This window comes from Macaca fascicularis, chromosome 2 (assembly GCF_037993035.2).
Source record: "Macaca fascicularis isolate 582-1 chromosome 2, T2T-MFA8v1.1".
NCBI lineage: Eukaryota > Metazoa > Chordata > Mammalia > Primates > Cercopithecidae > Macaca > Macaca fascicularis.
Window position 1 is genome coordinate 174,672,316 of NC_088376.1, and position 16,670 is coordinate 174,688,985.

Genomic DNA, 16,670 nt, shown 5'->3' on the forward strand with positions numbered 1-16,670 from the left:
GTGTTGCTCCAGGGAGCAGAGCTGGTGCTTGTGGAGAGAATTTACAGGAAATATTTTGGCTTCTTATGAAGAAGCACTCCCAAGTAAATGGACTTATCCACCCGTGAAATGAGCTGCCATGTGAAGAAGTGAGCTTCCTATCATTGGAAAGAGATCAATCAAGGGCTCACTGGCCATTTCTTGTTGGTTCCTTCCCTAAGACAGAACTCCTATTCTGTAATTTCTAAAGTTTTCTTCCATCCCTGTGATTTCTGGATTCTTTTGTTAACCTATTGACATATGCAATATTTATTTGGAAATATCTGTGTTACTGGGCATCATTTATAGAATTTGTGCTTGTGTCCTTCTTTTTCCAGAAGGTAAGTGGTTAATGAACACATCTAGTGAAGTATAAACTCTACCTATTTATTTGACTAAATAATGTCTCCTTTTGTCAGCTTGAGGGTGCCCTTGAGCAGGAGAGAAAAGCGAGAATTAACTGTGAAAGGGAACTGCACAAACTGGAGGGCGATTTAAAGCTGAATCAGGAAAGTATGGAGAACCTGGAAAGCAGCCAGCGACACCTGGCAGAAGAGCTGAGGAAGTAAGCCACCTTTCTGTTGACATGAGATTCTTGGAGACCTTATGTTAGAAGGAACAGCTTTCTTGTTTCATTTCTCCTTAGGACTCCAGGGCCAGATAGCTCAAGACCCAAGGCAAGGATAACAAACCTAGGAAATGATTTTTTTTTTCTTTTCTGGACTTTATTTTATAGTTGTAAAGAGACTAAATGCATAATCTGGAAGGACGTAAAGAAGAAAGTATCTGACTAGAAAATGAGAAAGAATGGTGTAAGATATATGAGATGTAAACTATTGGGAACTTGCAGCTGTAAGTCAAAAAAATAAAAATGATTCTTTTTTACTCATGAGACCAATGGCATAAAATGTAAAAAAAAAAAAAAAAAAAAAAAAAAAATCCTCTTGTGAAGACTTACATACTCTCTGATTACTTAAATAATATGTTTGTCAGACATAACTTAATATTTATATAGGAATTTTGGTGAAATAATTTACTATATAAATATTAAACCTTAAAATCTAAAACAAGCCATGACAATGATCAAAATTAGGGAAACTTTCAACTTATTTGGATTCCTTACACCCCAAGGAACTCAGAGCAAGATGGCTTTCTCAGTTTAGTTCTACTAGTCAGTGACATGGGTTTTCTCACCTTCTCCCTTTTGTCATCTTCCTCTGTTTAACTAGACTTTTTTTTTCTTTTAACCATTAGGGTTAAATTTATTTAGATTATACCAAATAAGAGAGGAAAACAGTGAGGATGAAGAGTAAGATAGGTCAGGTTGCTGAGGTGGGTAGATCATGAGGTCAAGAGATTGAGACCATCCTGGGCAACATGGTGAAACCCCATCTTTACTAAAAATACAAAAATTAGCTGGGCGTGGTGGCACGCGCCTGTAGTCCCAGCTACTTGGGAGGCTGAGGCAGGAGAATCGCTTGAACCCAGGAGGCAGAGGTTGCAGTGAGCCGAGATTGTGGCACTGCACTCCAACCTGGCGACAGAGCAAGACTCTGTCTCAAAAAAGGCCACATTAAAGATGGTAGTAGATCAATGGTTGAGGCCCACAGTGAAAGAGGAAAGAGAGTCCATTGACCAGCTGTGAGCGTCTGGCTTTCTTGTTGGTATATACATATATGCTATTATACATGCTCTTGGTGAGACTTGACTCATATTCTGCTAATAAGTTACTGGGCTTAATAGGTGTCTAGAATGATGAAACAAGCGACCTTATGAATGGAATGGAATAATTAAAACAAAATGATGATAGAGTTCCCTTAGCATTCAGTTGTGAAGATTGTGTTTCAGTACAAATGATAACCAGCAAAGTGTAAATGATACTCTATGTCATGTAGGCCACAGGTCAAGAGTTTTAGCATTTTATAAATCCATATTTTTAAAAAGTTGTAACTTTATTAAAAAACTTTTCCCCTAAATAGACCTATGTATATTTGAAACAATAAGTGATAAAGGTGGCATTTCAAATTAACAATGACAAGAGATATAGTAAATGGTATTGGAATTATTGGCTATTAATTTCCTGAGGTGAGAGAAATTGCTACCTCATACAATTTATACACACAAACTTCAGTTGCACTAATGAACTCAATATCAAAACAAAGCCATAAAACCATTAGAAGATGACAGATTATTCACAATAGCCAATATGTAGAAACAGCCTAAATATTCACCGATGTATGAATGTATAAAGAAAATGTGGGGTGTGTGTGTGTGTGTGTGTGTGTGTGTATGTGTATATATATACATACATACATACATATACACAAAAACCTATTGAAATAAAAAATAAAATTTTAAAAATGAAAAAACCCCCAAACACACACACACACATATTCATACATACATCTGTATACATATATATACACATATAAAATATACATACACAATGGACTATTATTGAGCCTTGAAAAGAAACCCCTGCCATGTGCAACAACATGGATGAATTTGGAGGACATTATACTAAGGGAAATAAGCCAGTCACAAAAAGGAAAAAGACTGCATGATTCCACCGATAGAGGTATCTAAAATAATCAAATTCATAGAAACAAATTCATAGAAAAGTGCTTGCCAAGGGCTGGGAGGAGGGAGAAACCATGGAGAGCTGCTGTTCAATGAGTATAAAGTTGGTTATATAAGATGATTAAGTTCTAGAGATCTGCTTTACAACATTTTGCCTGTAGTTAACAATACTACATTTTGTACTTAAAAATTTAAGAGTAGAGCTCATGTTAAGTGTTCTTACCACAATTTTTAAAAAATTCGAATAAAAGATAGTCAATAAGTCTTAGGAAATTGACAGGCTACGTCTTCTTGAGCAAGTCACAAAAAGCCAAAGACAAAAGGGAGATATTGATATATTTGACATCAAAATTTTAAACATGTGGCAAATGCCAATACAAATATAATGGAGACAGGTTATAAAGTGAGAGAAAAATTTGTAACACATATAAAAAATGTCAAGAATCCAAGGAAAATCTATAACTAAATAATTAGATGAACACACCTAATAGAAAAATGGGCAAATAACACAAACAGGCGGTCCATTTGGTTTATTGACCATTTAAATATACTAATAGTTGACAAGATGCAGTCATTACTAGTAAATGAGGGCATTGCAGATAAAACAATGAAATAGTAATCTATTTTCTAAGAAAATTTCAGAAGTATGATATTAAGAATAAATGTAGAGAAGCAATGATCTCACACTGTTAGTGGAGAGCAAGGGACAGGGCTATCTTATTTTTCAGCACTTACCTATACATTACCCAGCAATTTCCTGCTCAGTATCCACTCTAGAGAAACACTCTCATGTATACAAGGGGCATGGTTATTAATAGTGTGATTTGTAAAAGCAAAATATTAAGGAAAACCTAAGTGCTTATTGTGAAATTCACAAACTAAGGAATGTCTAAATTGTGAAATACTATGTCATAGTTAATTTTTAAGTGGAGTACTCTGTGTAGGCTTGTGTAGAAAAATATATTATTGAATTAATAATAATAATTATCTTAAAATATAATAGCTTAAGATTTTTAAGCTTAATATATTGATAAAAATAAATTCTCAGGCTGGGTGTGGTGGCTCATGCTTGTAATCTCAGCACATTGGGAGGCGGAGGCGGGCAGATCACCTGAGGTCAGGAGTTCAAGACCAGCCTGGCCAACATGGAGAAACCCTATCTCTACTAAAAATACAAAATTAGTCAGACATGGTGGCACGTGCTTGTAATCCCAGCTGCTTGAAGGCTGAGGCAGGAGAATTGCTTGAACCTAAGAGGCAGAGGTTGCATTGAGCCAAGATTGTACCATTGCACTCCAGCCTGGGCAACAAGAGTGAAACTCAAAAAAAATAATAACATTCTCAATTCAATAATATATTAAAAATATTAAATATAACAATATAACTTCTGTGTGCTTGTAGGCTCCACACCAGGTGGAAGTTGCCAAGGCTTGGGGCTTGCACCCTCTGAAGCCATGACTCAAGCTCTATGTTGGCCCCTTTCAGCCATGACTGGAGCAGCTGGGACGCAGGGCACCAAGTCCCTAGGCTGCACACAGCATGGGGATCCTGGGCCCAGCCCATGAAACCAACTTTTCCTCCTAGGCCTCTAGGCCTGTGATGGGAGGGTCTGTAGCGAAGACCACTGACATGGCCTGGAGACATTTTCCCAGTTGTCTTGGGGATTAACATTTGGTTCCTTGTTACTTATGCAAATTTCTGCAGCTGGCTTGAATTTTTTCTCAGAAAATGGGATTTTTTTTTTCTATCACATTGTCAGGCTTCACATTTTCCAAACTTTTATGTTCTGCTTTCCTTATAAAACTGAATGCAGGCGGGGTGCGGTGGCTCACGCCTATAATCCTAGCACTCTGGGAGGCTGAGGCGGGCAGATTGCCTGAGCTCAGGAGTTAGAGAACAGCCTGGGCAACACAGTGAAACCCTTCATCTACTAAAAGACAAAAAATTAGCTGGGCATGGTGGCATGAGCCTGTAGTCCCAGCTACTCGGGAGGCTGAGGCAGGAGAATTGCTTAAACCTGGGAGGTGGAGGTTGCAGTGAGCCAAGATTGTGCCACTGCAATCCAGCCTGGGTGACAGAACGAGACTCAGTCTCAAAAACAAACAAACAAAACACCAAAAAAACCAAAACTGAATGCATTTAACAGCACCCAAGTCACCTCTTGAATGCTTTGCTGCTTAGAAATTCCTTCTGTCAGATACCCTAAATCATCTCTCTCAAATTTAAAGTTACACAAATCTCTAGGGCAGAGGCAAAATGCCACCAGTCTCTTTGCTAAAACATAACAAGAACCACTTTTGCTCTGGTCCTCAGCAAGTTCCTCATCTCCATCTGAGACTGCCTCAGCTACGATTTCATTGTCCATTTCATTATCAGCATTTTGGTTGAAGCTATTCAACAAATCTCTAGGGAGTTCCAAACTTTCCCCCATTTTTCTTTCTTCTTCTGAGCCCTCCAAACTGTTCCAACCTCTGCCTGTTACCCAGTTCCAAAGTCGCTTCCACATTTTCGGGTATCTTTTCATCAGTGCCCCACCTACTGGTACCAATTTACTATATTAGTCCATTTTCACACTGCTGATACAGAGTTACCCGAGACTGGGTGATTTATACAGGAAAAAGGGTTTAACAGACTTACAGTTCCACATGGCTGGGGAGGTCTCACAATCATGGTGGAAGGCAAGGAGGAGCAAGGCACATCTAAAATGGATGGTGCAGGCAAAAAGAGAGAACTTGTACAGGAGAACTCCTCTTTATAACACCATTAGATCTTGTGAGACTTATTCACTACCACAAGAACAGCACGGGAATGACTTGCCCCCATGATTCAGTTACCTCCCACTGGATCCCCCCTACAATATGTGGAAATTCAAGATGAGATTCAGGTGTGGACATAGACAAACCATATCAGGTATCATAGCCAAGAAAACTTCAGATGTAGGCATAATCATTGAAGTTTTAAAATGAGAATGAATTATTGTATTATATCTATAATTAAAAAAATATTTAAACAAAATGGTATTTTTACTTTTGGTTAAAGCCTGGCTGTGTTTTTTATTGATTTATAATAATTGTACATGTTTTTGGAGTGCATGTGCTATTTTGATACCTGTATACAATGTACAATGAGTAAATCAGGGTAATTGGGATATCTATCACCTCAAACATCTATCTTTTCTTTGTGTTAGGAATATTACAATTCTAACTACTTTAAACAAAATGTTATTAATCTGAACAATTGTATTTGATATCTTCTTCTAAACAGAAAAGAATTAGAAAACAGTCAGATGAATTCAAAAGTGGAGAATGAGAAAGGCCTGGTAGCTCAGCTTCAGAAGATGGTTAAAGAGCTTCAGGTAATCAATTATCAAATATGCCTGTGTACTTACATTTAGATCCATGGGTGATGACTCATGGGTCAATGACAAATTCTCTGCCAAGGTATTCATATCCTTAGCCAATCACAGGCAGAGGCAGAAAAGAACAGTGGTTAAGAAGGGAAATTGTGGCATTCCACAGATGGATTTAAGCTTAAATTTCCTTGTAAGAATAATAAAAATGAATAGCTAATTTGTTGAATCCTTGCTGTGAACCAGGCATTGTGCTAAAATCCAAAACTTGTTTTTTTTTCACTCATGAATCCTTCTGGCAACCATTGAGCTCATATTATTAAATGCAACAATATATTTAAGTAGTAAGCACAGTGCCTGACCCATGGTATGCATTCACTGTTAGCAATTTAATTTTTATGATGATTATTCTTTGTGATTAGAAGGTGATTGAAAATCAATAAGTTATATAGGTACTTGTGGCCTCAACACATTATTTGATAATGGATAGCTATTTATAAGTTTTAGACCATGTGAGTTTTATAGCATATGACCATGTTATAAAGTAATTTTACACACAGATGCACACACACACATTTAGATGGATAATTTCCCTTTGGAGCTAAATAAATATCTTAGTAATATAACCATGACTCAAAATAATTTTGGAACCTCTTTCTGATATTTATCTTCTGAGATATTTTGAGCCAAATAAGAAAACCAATCTCAATGTTTTGTAAACATATTTTAGTTTCAGACATGCTATTAATCTCCAAGTGGTTATCATATTCATCAGGCTTGTCTTCAAATGACTCTTGACTTTATCCAAAATAAAAATAAACATTTAAAAAACCCACAAACTTTTCAATATATCCAAAAGACAAATTTCCTTACCTTGATGACTCAAAAAGTTCTCTAAATATTATTTCTGACAAAACATTTCAGAAATATTTGGTTCAATGGTGGTATTATTTGGGATAAATATTTTCTTGGATCCCATGATAACCAGTTGGAAGAGGATCATGGTTACTTGAATGTGGATATCATACTTTTTTTTTAAGCACCTTTTCTGTCATACCTCATCTATAGAACTGATAGACTACTTATTTGATACAATCTAGAAATTAGTTTTTTCTAAGCTACAGTAGTCTTATTTAATGGAAAGGAAAACATATTCTAAAACAGTTTCTATCTTGTTTTCTCCCCATCCTAATCTATGCCTGATTACTTAAGGTGATGATAGTAACATCAATGGCTTCATTGTACTGTAATACAGTGATGTTATCATTATTTGTAGACCTATTTGAGCTCTACTAAAAGGGCTTGGGGCTCTGAGAGTTGTTATCACTTCTTTTTCCAATAATCCTGCTTCTGATGATACCGTGTCTCTACTCACTTTAGTAGTCCACATTCCTTCACCAACTCTCCTTTGTTATTTCAAATCTCTTCCTTGAAATCTCCTGTAGACTAGAAAACCAAGTAACCAAGTTTTTTAGAATTGTGTGTAAAAATTAAATTGAGGCTGTTTCTTACAAGTAAATTGCTTGAACTTGAAGATGTTCATTTTATTGATCAGATTTTTGCCCAAGTCCTAGATAGGTGAGATCAGATAAACGAATTTCAGATGAGGAAGATTTTTGTGTATAAAATTTACCATTCCAATTTTTATGAATGCTCTTAAACACTTTTTTGTCACATGAAAGATATTTTCCTGTTTCTTTGGGAAGTGCTCTTTACTAAGCTTTCCCCTTCATGTATATAATTTAATGAGCTTGCCCATCATCAGGGGCTGAGCAATTTGGCAGAACTGCAAATTCTAATTCTGGTCTTGGTATTGAATTGGGGCAAATCACTTAACTTCTGTGTATTCTGTTTTCTTTAGTTATAAATTGGGAACCAAAAGGTTCATGTTAGCTTTGTGATAAAAAAAAAAAAATAGAGTAAAGCTCTTGCTACAAGTGCTTAGTAAAAATCAAAATTATTTCTTGCTACAGACTCAAATAAAGGATTTGAAAGAGAAACTAGAAGCTGAAAGGACCACTCGAGCCAAGATGGAAAAGGAGAGAGCTGACCTCACCCAAGACCTGGCTGACTTGAATGAGAGACTGGAGGAGGTAGGAGGAGCCAGTTTGGCTCAGCTGGAAATAACTAAGAAACAGGAAACCAAATTCCAGAAGCTGCGCCGAGACATGGAAGAGGCCACGCTGCACTTTGAGGCAACTTCTGCATCTTTGAAGAAGAGACATGCAGACAGCCTGGCTGAGCTCGAGGGCCAGGTAGAAAATCTACAGCAGGTCAAGCAGAAACTGGAAAAAGATAAGAGTGACTTGCAGCTAGAAGTAGATGACCTCCTGACCCGTATTGAGCAGATGACAAGGGCTAAGGTAAATACTCCCATCCATCCTCGTGGGCTTTTGAACATGGAAGTAGGGAGAGGAAGAAATGGGAGGGGAGGGAAAAGAAAAATAAGCCAGCTTAGTGGCTCAGTGTATTTTCTAATGAAGACTATAGTTCTTCAGATGGAATAGATCAGGCCTGACCTTAGTGGTCATTGTTAAGGTCACACAGCCATCACCTGAATGTGACCTGACAGTGGCTTCTGGTTTTACCAGAATTCCAATCCATGTTCCTTATGGACTTTTTTAGTGATGGCACAAGTAAGTGAGCTGGAAATCTGAGGCCATTATCTATGTCTCTCTTGAAAAATGGCTTTTGTTATGAGTGCTCCTCAGTGATGGCCTGGATACTCCTAGAGCCTATCTGAATGAATGGTGTACACAAACAGCTTTGCTGAGAGGAGGGATCTTTTTCTCCCTCATGTCCTCTGGCATCTTTTTAATCAGCCAGTACTATAAGAAAGGTTCATCACATGTTCTTTCTTTGCTGAGCCCATTAGCCTATATGCTGCAAGCTGTCATGTCAAATGTTACTATGAGATCATGGCTATCAGCGACCCTGTCTTCTGGTAGTTGAGAGGAGCTTTACCTTAGATTAAGCAGAGCAAATGACTAGTTGCTGCAACCTTCTCTCCTTGTAAACAGATTTTATAAAGTCTGGGAAAGACATGGCCTGACAATAAAGCTTGATCTCCATTGACTATGGCCAGAAAAATGTAGAATATCTTCAATGATATGGAGTGGTTTCTGAAATGTTTAATATTAATTCCTTTTAAATACCATACTGAGTAGAAAGAAACAGTCTCTCTCTCTCTCTCTCTCTCTCTCTCTCTCTCTCTCTCTTCCTCTCTCCCTCTCTCTCTCTCTCTCTCTGTGTGTATGTGTGTGTGTGTCTTAGTCCATTCCTGCTGCTATAACAAAATACCACAGACTGGGCAATTTATAAATAATAGAAATTTATTTTTCACAGTTCTGGAGGCTGGAAAGTCCAGGATCAAGGTAGCAGCAGGTTTATTGTCTGGTGAGGTCTCTCTGCTTCTAAGATGGTGCCTCTTGCTACATCCTTACATTGCAGAAGAGCAAAGAGGGGAAAGGGACAGATGCTCCCTTGTACCAGTCCCATTGATGAAGGCTCCCATTCTCATAACTTCATCACCTCCTACAGGCCCCACCTAACACTATCACACTGGCGATTGTTTCAACATGTGAATTTTAGGGGACGTATTCAGTACATAGCATTCTACCTCTGGCCCCCCAAATTTATGTCCTTCACATAAGCAAAATACATTGATTCTACCTCAGTAGGTTCCAAAGAGTTAAGTCATTTCAGCGTCAACTCAAAAGTCTAAAGTCTCATCTAAATCATATAGGAGTGAAACTCAAGGCATGATTCATCTTGAGGCAAATTCCTCCTCCAGCTGTGAGCTTGTGAAATCAAACAAGTTATGTGTTTCCACAATAAAATAGTGGAACAGGCATAGCATAGACATTCCCATTCCCAAAAAAGAGAAATCAGAAAGAAAAAAGAGGTAACAAAGGGAAAAGCCCAACATAAAACAAAGCAAACAACATTAAATCTTGAAAGTTGGGAATAATCTTTTTTGACTCCATGTCTGACCTTCTGGACATACTGGGGTGGAGTTTGGGTCCCCAGGGCCCCACATAGCAGTGCCCCCCTGACAGGAGCTGTCAGGAATTGAAGTTGGGTGCTTGTGACTACTCCTAGGTTAGTGTTGCATGCTGGTGGCTCTATAAGTCTGGGGTGTTTGGGGCAGCTCTGCCCTCACAGTTCTACTACTGCCATAGTGGGAGCTCTCTGTGGTGGCCCTGCTTCCATGGCAATTCTCTGTCTGAACCCCAAGCCTCTCCAAAATATCCTTTGAAATCTAAGTGGAGGAGCTATGCTTCTATACCTCCTGCAGAGTTAGCACTGTATGGATGCTGCTATGGTTTACAGCATGTGCCTTCCAGAGTGGTAACCTGAGCTGAACCTGGGCCTGCCTGAGTGGCAGAGGCGCACTGCACTGGCATGTGGGGAGCAAAGACTTGAGGCAGCCCGGGGCAGCAAGCTCTGAGGTCTCACGGGAATCCTCTCTTGAAATCATGTTTCCATCAAGGCCCTGGCCTTCTGGGCCTATGTGGGTGGGACAGCCACAAAGGTCTCAGAAATGCCTTCAGGATCATTCTTCCATCGTCCTGATGAATAGCACCCATCTTCTTTCAACCCCCACTAATTTCCATATCAAATGTTTGGTTGTCTACATCCTTACTGTTTTGTTTTGGTTTTTTTCTGAAAATACTTTTTTATTCTTCACAATCTGACCAGGCTGAGAATTTTCTAAATCTTTAAATTCTGCTTCTCTTTGATTATACATTTCATCTTTATTTCTCTCTCTTCATATTTTGTTTTAAGCAATCAAGAGAAGCCAGGAAGCCCTGAACACTTTCTTTAAGGATTTCTTCCACCAAATATCCTAGTTTATCACTCTTAAATTCTGCCTTCCACAAGGGACTAGGGCATAGTTCAGCCAAGTTCTTTGGAACTTTGTAATAAGGATGGTCTGTCTTCCAGTTTCCAATAGGATATTCCCCATTTCCATTTAAGACCTCAGCAGAATTGCCTTTTCTGGCTGTATTACTATCAGCATTGTAATCACAGCCGTCCAACTAATCTCTAAGAAGATTAATTCTCTCTCTACAGCTCTCCTCTTCTTGTGACCCCTCATCAGAAGGATTCTTAATGTTCCATGCATGGGAATATAGGCTTTTTCTAGCAGTAGGTGTGTATCTCACTACCTCCTTACTCCTTTAATCCCTGCCATCTGTCTTTATTTCTCCTGAAGCTGGCACTTCCTCTGAACATCTCTGTCACTGGCACCTGGTTTCTTTTTATAACTCAGGTTCTAAGCCTCAACCACTTCTTTCCTCCCTATTTGCTTTTCAGTCAATTATTGCAGCAGGTCAGTCTTTACCACCTCATAGTTTTCCATTCCCATTCCCATATAGGTCTCTCTACCTTTTAAGTATATTACTGCAGTGGTTTCCTAAATTATCATTTTTGCTTCTAGTCTTTCTTTTTTCAAATCATCCTATATTTATATGCCCAATTTAATATTTATAAAGTACTCAGAATATTTATAAAGCATGGATTTATTGAATTATGTCCCTGCTTAAAAATGAACTCCAAACTTCTGCTTTCAAGGTACACTGTAACTTGTGATCAGAGTCAACTTGTCTTGCAAGTTATAGATCCCATTGCTTTGTTTCATGGACCTTCCATTTCAGCTTGCCTTTCACCAAATATTTATCTTTACACTGATGTGCCTTTTCCAAACTAATTATTCTCTTTGGAATGCTCAAGTTCAACCTCCTGCATTACAGACTTACCTGTTTTTGAGTTCCTATAGCACTTTTGGGGTCCCTCTTTATACTCATGCATTATCTAGTCTTTTAACTTTGCTGACACTGAAAGCAGAAAGTAGGTCTCACTTCCATGTTTACTACAGTGCTTTGTAGAGTCTGTGCACTCAATTACTAGCATTGACTTTTACATGTGCCTCTTGGAGCTCATAGATTCAGTGACTTGTCCAAGGTCACACAATTCTATGGAAGAGATGAATTTCAATTCCAAATCCTGTGTATGTCTGTTGGTGAGCATGTCCTATTGCTGCTTTAAATATTTGTTGGCATGAGAAATTGTTTCTGTTAACACTCATAGGCATATACATTAGGCTAAACTGTTCCTTGAATTGTTTACTTTATCATTTTCTGAATTATAATGGCGAGAATGTCAATGCTCAGTGGTACAGTGGGGACTGAAGCATTTTCAAAAGCATATTATGCTGACAGAGAGGCTCAGGGCGATTTAGAAGATATAGGAAATCTCACAATTATCTTGATTATTTTGAATTCCCATTGGTCCCTGCATTTCTGGGAGGCAGCATTTTTATGCATCATTTTAAGAATCAGCTATAAGATAAATGTGCCTTATTCTATTAACCTTCTCATCCCTGGTATCAAAACATACCGCTTATCCTTATGCTTAAATTAAAAATTCTTTTGAGGGTACAACTCTTTTGCATGCTGTATCCCCGTATAGGCCACTTTTAGATAAACAATCTAATTGTCTTTTTGCAGATCCTGTTTATGAAAATATTTTATACATGGAAACACTATACCATTGGTTAGCAGTGCCTATGTGGATACCTACCATGTGAAGCTATGCCTAAGGGCAAGTGCCTTTTCTATCTGTCCAAGTGGGCTGCCCACTCTACAGATACACACAGCCCAGCTGGCCTTCACCACATGGAGACCTCTCTTGAAAAACTGGGAAGTCTTTGGCTCCTTTTCTTACCATTTCCACACACCACTGACTAAGTTGTCTTGCAGACATCTGTGCGTTTTCACCCTAAGCAAACAGGCGCATAGCACAGCATATACAGGGCCATAAACAGATGCCATTTCTCACACCTGGATATGTTCCTCCTGGCTCAGTTAACAGGTCATTTACTATTGGAGACATCATAAGATAAAAATGGTTTTCGTAATCATCCCATTTTTATCCATTTTCCTCTGGAACCCAGGATTCATGACAAATTGGGCCACCTAGGACATCAATTAATCCTTAATATTTCCTTTATCACTACTTCATACAACAGATGCTTAGAAATCTAATATTTGACATTTTCTGTGTGTGTGTGTGCATCTGCACAGGCAGTTTCAGTTCGAATTCCAATTCTGACATTTAATAGCTGTGTGAATTTGGGCTAGTTATTTAGCCTCTCTGGTGCTCAGTTTTCTCATTTATAAAAAGAGGCAATGTGAACTTTTGAGAGATATCGTGAGGAAAAAAATGAGCATGTCAACTTTGACTGTCAAAGTCATTTTCAGAAGTGAGAGCAAACAAATTCAACATATAATTAGAAACTGTGCAGACAACCTAAAAACTGTCACATTGATCACTACTATAGCTTTCTTCTAGTTAGGAGTGGAGAGTGGGGACAATTGAGCTTGCCTGGCATTTAACATTAATGCTCTAACCTATGTGAGGCTGATGGCATCGTTCGAGAAACTGGCCATCGAATCTCTGTTAAGTCTGTTTACACCAAGCCTGGGTGTGCTGAAGGACATCTGTGAACTGGAACTACATAACACCGCATTGGAGATATAAGAAGACATAATTCAGTAGTCTTTCAGAGAATAGCCATTAGTAATTGAGACAGCCAGGTGGGAGGGGGTCCCTGGAGAAACTCCAACTAGCCTGCCCACTGGAGTGGAGCCTCGGAAAGTTCACGCCATTTGCTGTGGGTTGGAGCCTGGCCCCTCCTCTTCCTGTGTGGAACCTGGGATTCAAGCTGTGAGTGGCAAGCACTCAAGCAGGGACTCTGGCCTCCGGAAAGTCCCTACTTCCCCCTTTTCTTCCTTTTCACCCCAAAAAACCCTGTCTTACTCACCATTCAAATTGTCTATGAATCTGAATTTTTGTGGCCGGGGACAAAGAACCCCGTCTTTAGCTGAACTAAGGAAAAGTCCTGCAACATAGCATGAAGGAAACAATCTTCAATGGAGCATAGGCTCCAGCTAGAGATGACCAAGGTTTTGGCTGGTACAAAAGTTTTCCTGAGGACTAAACCAGGCATCACCTTTGAAACATTCCTGGTCCTTTGCCCATTGCTCTATCATAACAATTAGTTTAACATTGAAACTATTAGGCTCACCATCAGCTTTCACCATCTCACCAGACCTCACTGTTTTCTCAAAATTTCATTGGTATAATCTCTTCTTTGTCTCCCAATTCTTCCATTTCCATAGCATACAAAGGCCTCATGGGCTGCTGTATTAATTGAGATTTAAAACATAGAGCTCAGAAGAGAGCTGGGTATGTAACAAGCACCCAATAAATGTTAACTGCTCCTGCTATTGTCATTAATAGTGTCATCATCATCGCCAACAATGGGGCAGATGGAAGGCATTTGAAGATTGCCTATAATCCCAGCACTTTGGGAAGCTGAGGTGGGCGGATAACAAGGTCAGGAGTTCCAGACCAGCCTGGCCAAAATGGTGAAACCCCATCTCTACTAAAAATACAAAAATTAGCCAGGCACGGTGGCATGCGCCTGTAATCCCACCTACTCAGGGGGCTGAGGCAGGAGAATCACTTGAACCCAGGAGGTGGAGGTTACAGTGAGCTGAGATTGTGCCATTGCACTCCAGCGTGGGTGACAGAGTGAGACTCTGTCTCAAAAAAAAAAAATTATAAAAAGATAACTTATACATGAGTTTCATTAAAACAGCTATGTAAAATCTGTAGAACCATGGAAGTCTACCACCAATGTAATTTTACTGTTTCTGACCATATAAATGGAATAATATATATAAAGAATGCAAACTACAGTTAATTTGTATGTAAAGGGGATACCTCATCTTGCATTTGGCAGCTCTTAGTCCTGTTTGAGGATCTTGGGTCTCAAAACCGCTAGCATGAGTTCTCAGAGTGTGGCAAGAGTCTGGCGATTAGACTGGTTACTTAAATCCGGTGAAAGTGCAAAGGCCAATGTCATATCTTTTTCTCCAGGCACGAAAAGCCAATTCTGAGAAGTTGGGTTTGGGGATTGAAGTGTTAACCCTGTTAGGGTTTGGGGATTGAAGATGACCCTGTTAGGGTCATCTTGAGATTGTAGCCATAGTGATCAGGAGGGTACAGTTGCTTTGGCAGCTCACATTTGCTTATTAGGCTGTTGTGGCTCAGATCCTCCACTTTCTTCTATCCTGCTTGGGCAGCCTTCTAGATTTTCTTCCTCCTCCTTCCCTCTCTTATCTCTCTTCCTTCCCCTTCCTCTGCCCCTCCGCCCTTGCATATTGCTCTCATATGTGCCAGGCACTATTCTAGACAACAGGGTGTATACCTTTAAACTGGATCTCTACCCTCATGAAAGTTATATTCTAGTGGAAAAGACACTTAAATATATACTGTCAGAAAAGGATCATGTACCTCATTAGTGTTTGACATGTTTCCTTCTCCAGAAAAGTAAATAATTCTAGAAAGAATCCTAATACCCAGGAAGTTGGGTGTCTCCCGTGACACCTGTACTCTGCAAAGTTTAGGCTTCTTGGGGTCCAGACCCTAGAGTTGGTTGTACTTGCCGAAATCAGAAGACGTGATCTCCCAATGCTGGCTGAGCTTTTTACCACAGAAGAGAGTGTGCGGATCCCCGGAGTCACTCTTCCCCTCCTCCTCTGTGCAGCTGATTCAGAGTATCCTCTGTGAGCCCTGACCAGCCCTTCTTTCTCAACTCACAGGCAAATGCTGAGAAACTCTGTACTCTATACGAAGAGCGCTTGAATGAAGCAAATGCAAAGCTAGATAAGGTGACTCAGTTGGCAAATGACCTGGCAGCACAAAAGACAGAGCTGTGGAGTGAGAGTGGTAAGTAAGTATGTTGCTTGACTCACAGGCAATTCTCAATCCCAGCAGACTCATGGAGGTGCAACTGAGATAATGAACTACCCACTGAGGTTGGGTGGGCATCTGAAGATCCTAGGGGAGGAATGCAGCCTCTGAGACAGCTTTGCCACACACATGCCTCTTGTCTAGGAAGTGTTACCTCTGTGCCACTTGGGAACCCCTGCCTAGTTCCCTTCCAAGAAGTAGAAAGTCATAATAATATGCCATCAGCAGAAGCAACTCTCCAGATCAAAGGATGGGAGGGGCAAACCACAGTCTACTAGTCATGACATTTTTACAATTTCTAACTCATTGAATATTTAAATTTAAAAAAAATTTTAACGTTTGGATAATGAAATTTTAAATGTTTGGATAATGAATTTTAAATGTTTGGATAACTCTTTTTACTGAGTGTAAAGACACATCTGGGCCTGCATGATTGGACCTCGTTCTCTCTGACCTCTTTTCCTACTTGCCCCTTCTCTCATTCTGCATTGGCCACATCCACCTCTATACTGTGCTTTGTACACCCCAGGCATACTCCACCTTGGAGTCTTGCCCTAGCTGTTTCCTCTGCCTGGAACACCTTATTAATTCTGGAAAGACTCGGGGATAAGGGTTAATCAAGTAGAGATCTGGAGCAAGTCAGGATACAGGCTCTGTTGAGAAGGTGACATTTGAATACTGTCGACTCATTTCCTCAAGTGCTTCTCTTTTCGTAGTATTTATTAAGTTCAAACAAACTACATATTTGACACAATAAATATCTTTGTCTCCATCTGTCAGAATATAAGCTCCATGAGGTCAAGGGTCTTTGTTCATTGATGTATGTCAATCATCTAGAACACTGCCTGGCACTTATTGATCTTCCATAAACATTTAATAAATAAAAGTAAAAAAAAAG

The 16,670-nt window shown here is 39.4% G+C and overlaps 1 protein-coding gene across 1 annotated transcript in view; it reads left to right on the plus strand.

Annotated features, from left to right (window-relative positions):
- Positions 1-16,670, plus strand: part of MYH15 (myosin heavy chain 15) — a 128,891-nt gene that overhangs the window by 72,942 nt on the left and 39,279 nt on the right. The window contains exons 25-28 of the mRNA XM_065539230.2: positions 438-583; positions 5,863-5,953; positions 7,921-8,310; positions 15,622-15,748. Coding sequence (XP_065395302.1) covers positions 438-583; positions 5,863-5,953; positions 7,921-8,310; positions 15,622-15,748 — 754 coding nt within the window. The remainder of the gene's footprint in view (positions 1-437; positions 584-5,862; positions 5,954-7,920; positions 8,311-15,621; positions 15,749-16,670) is intronic.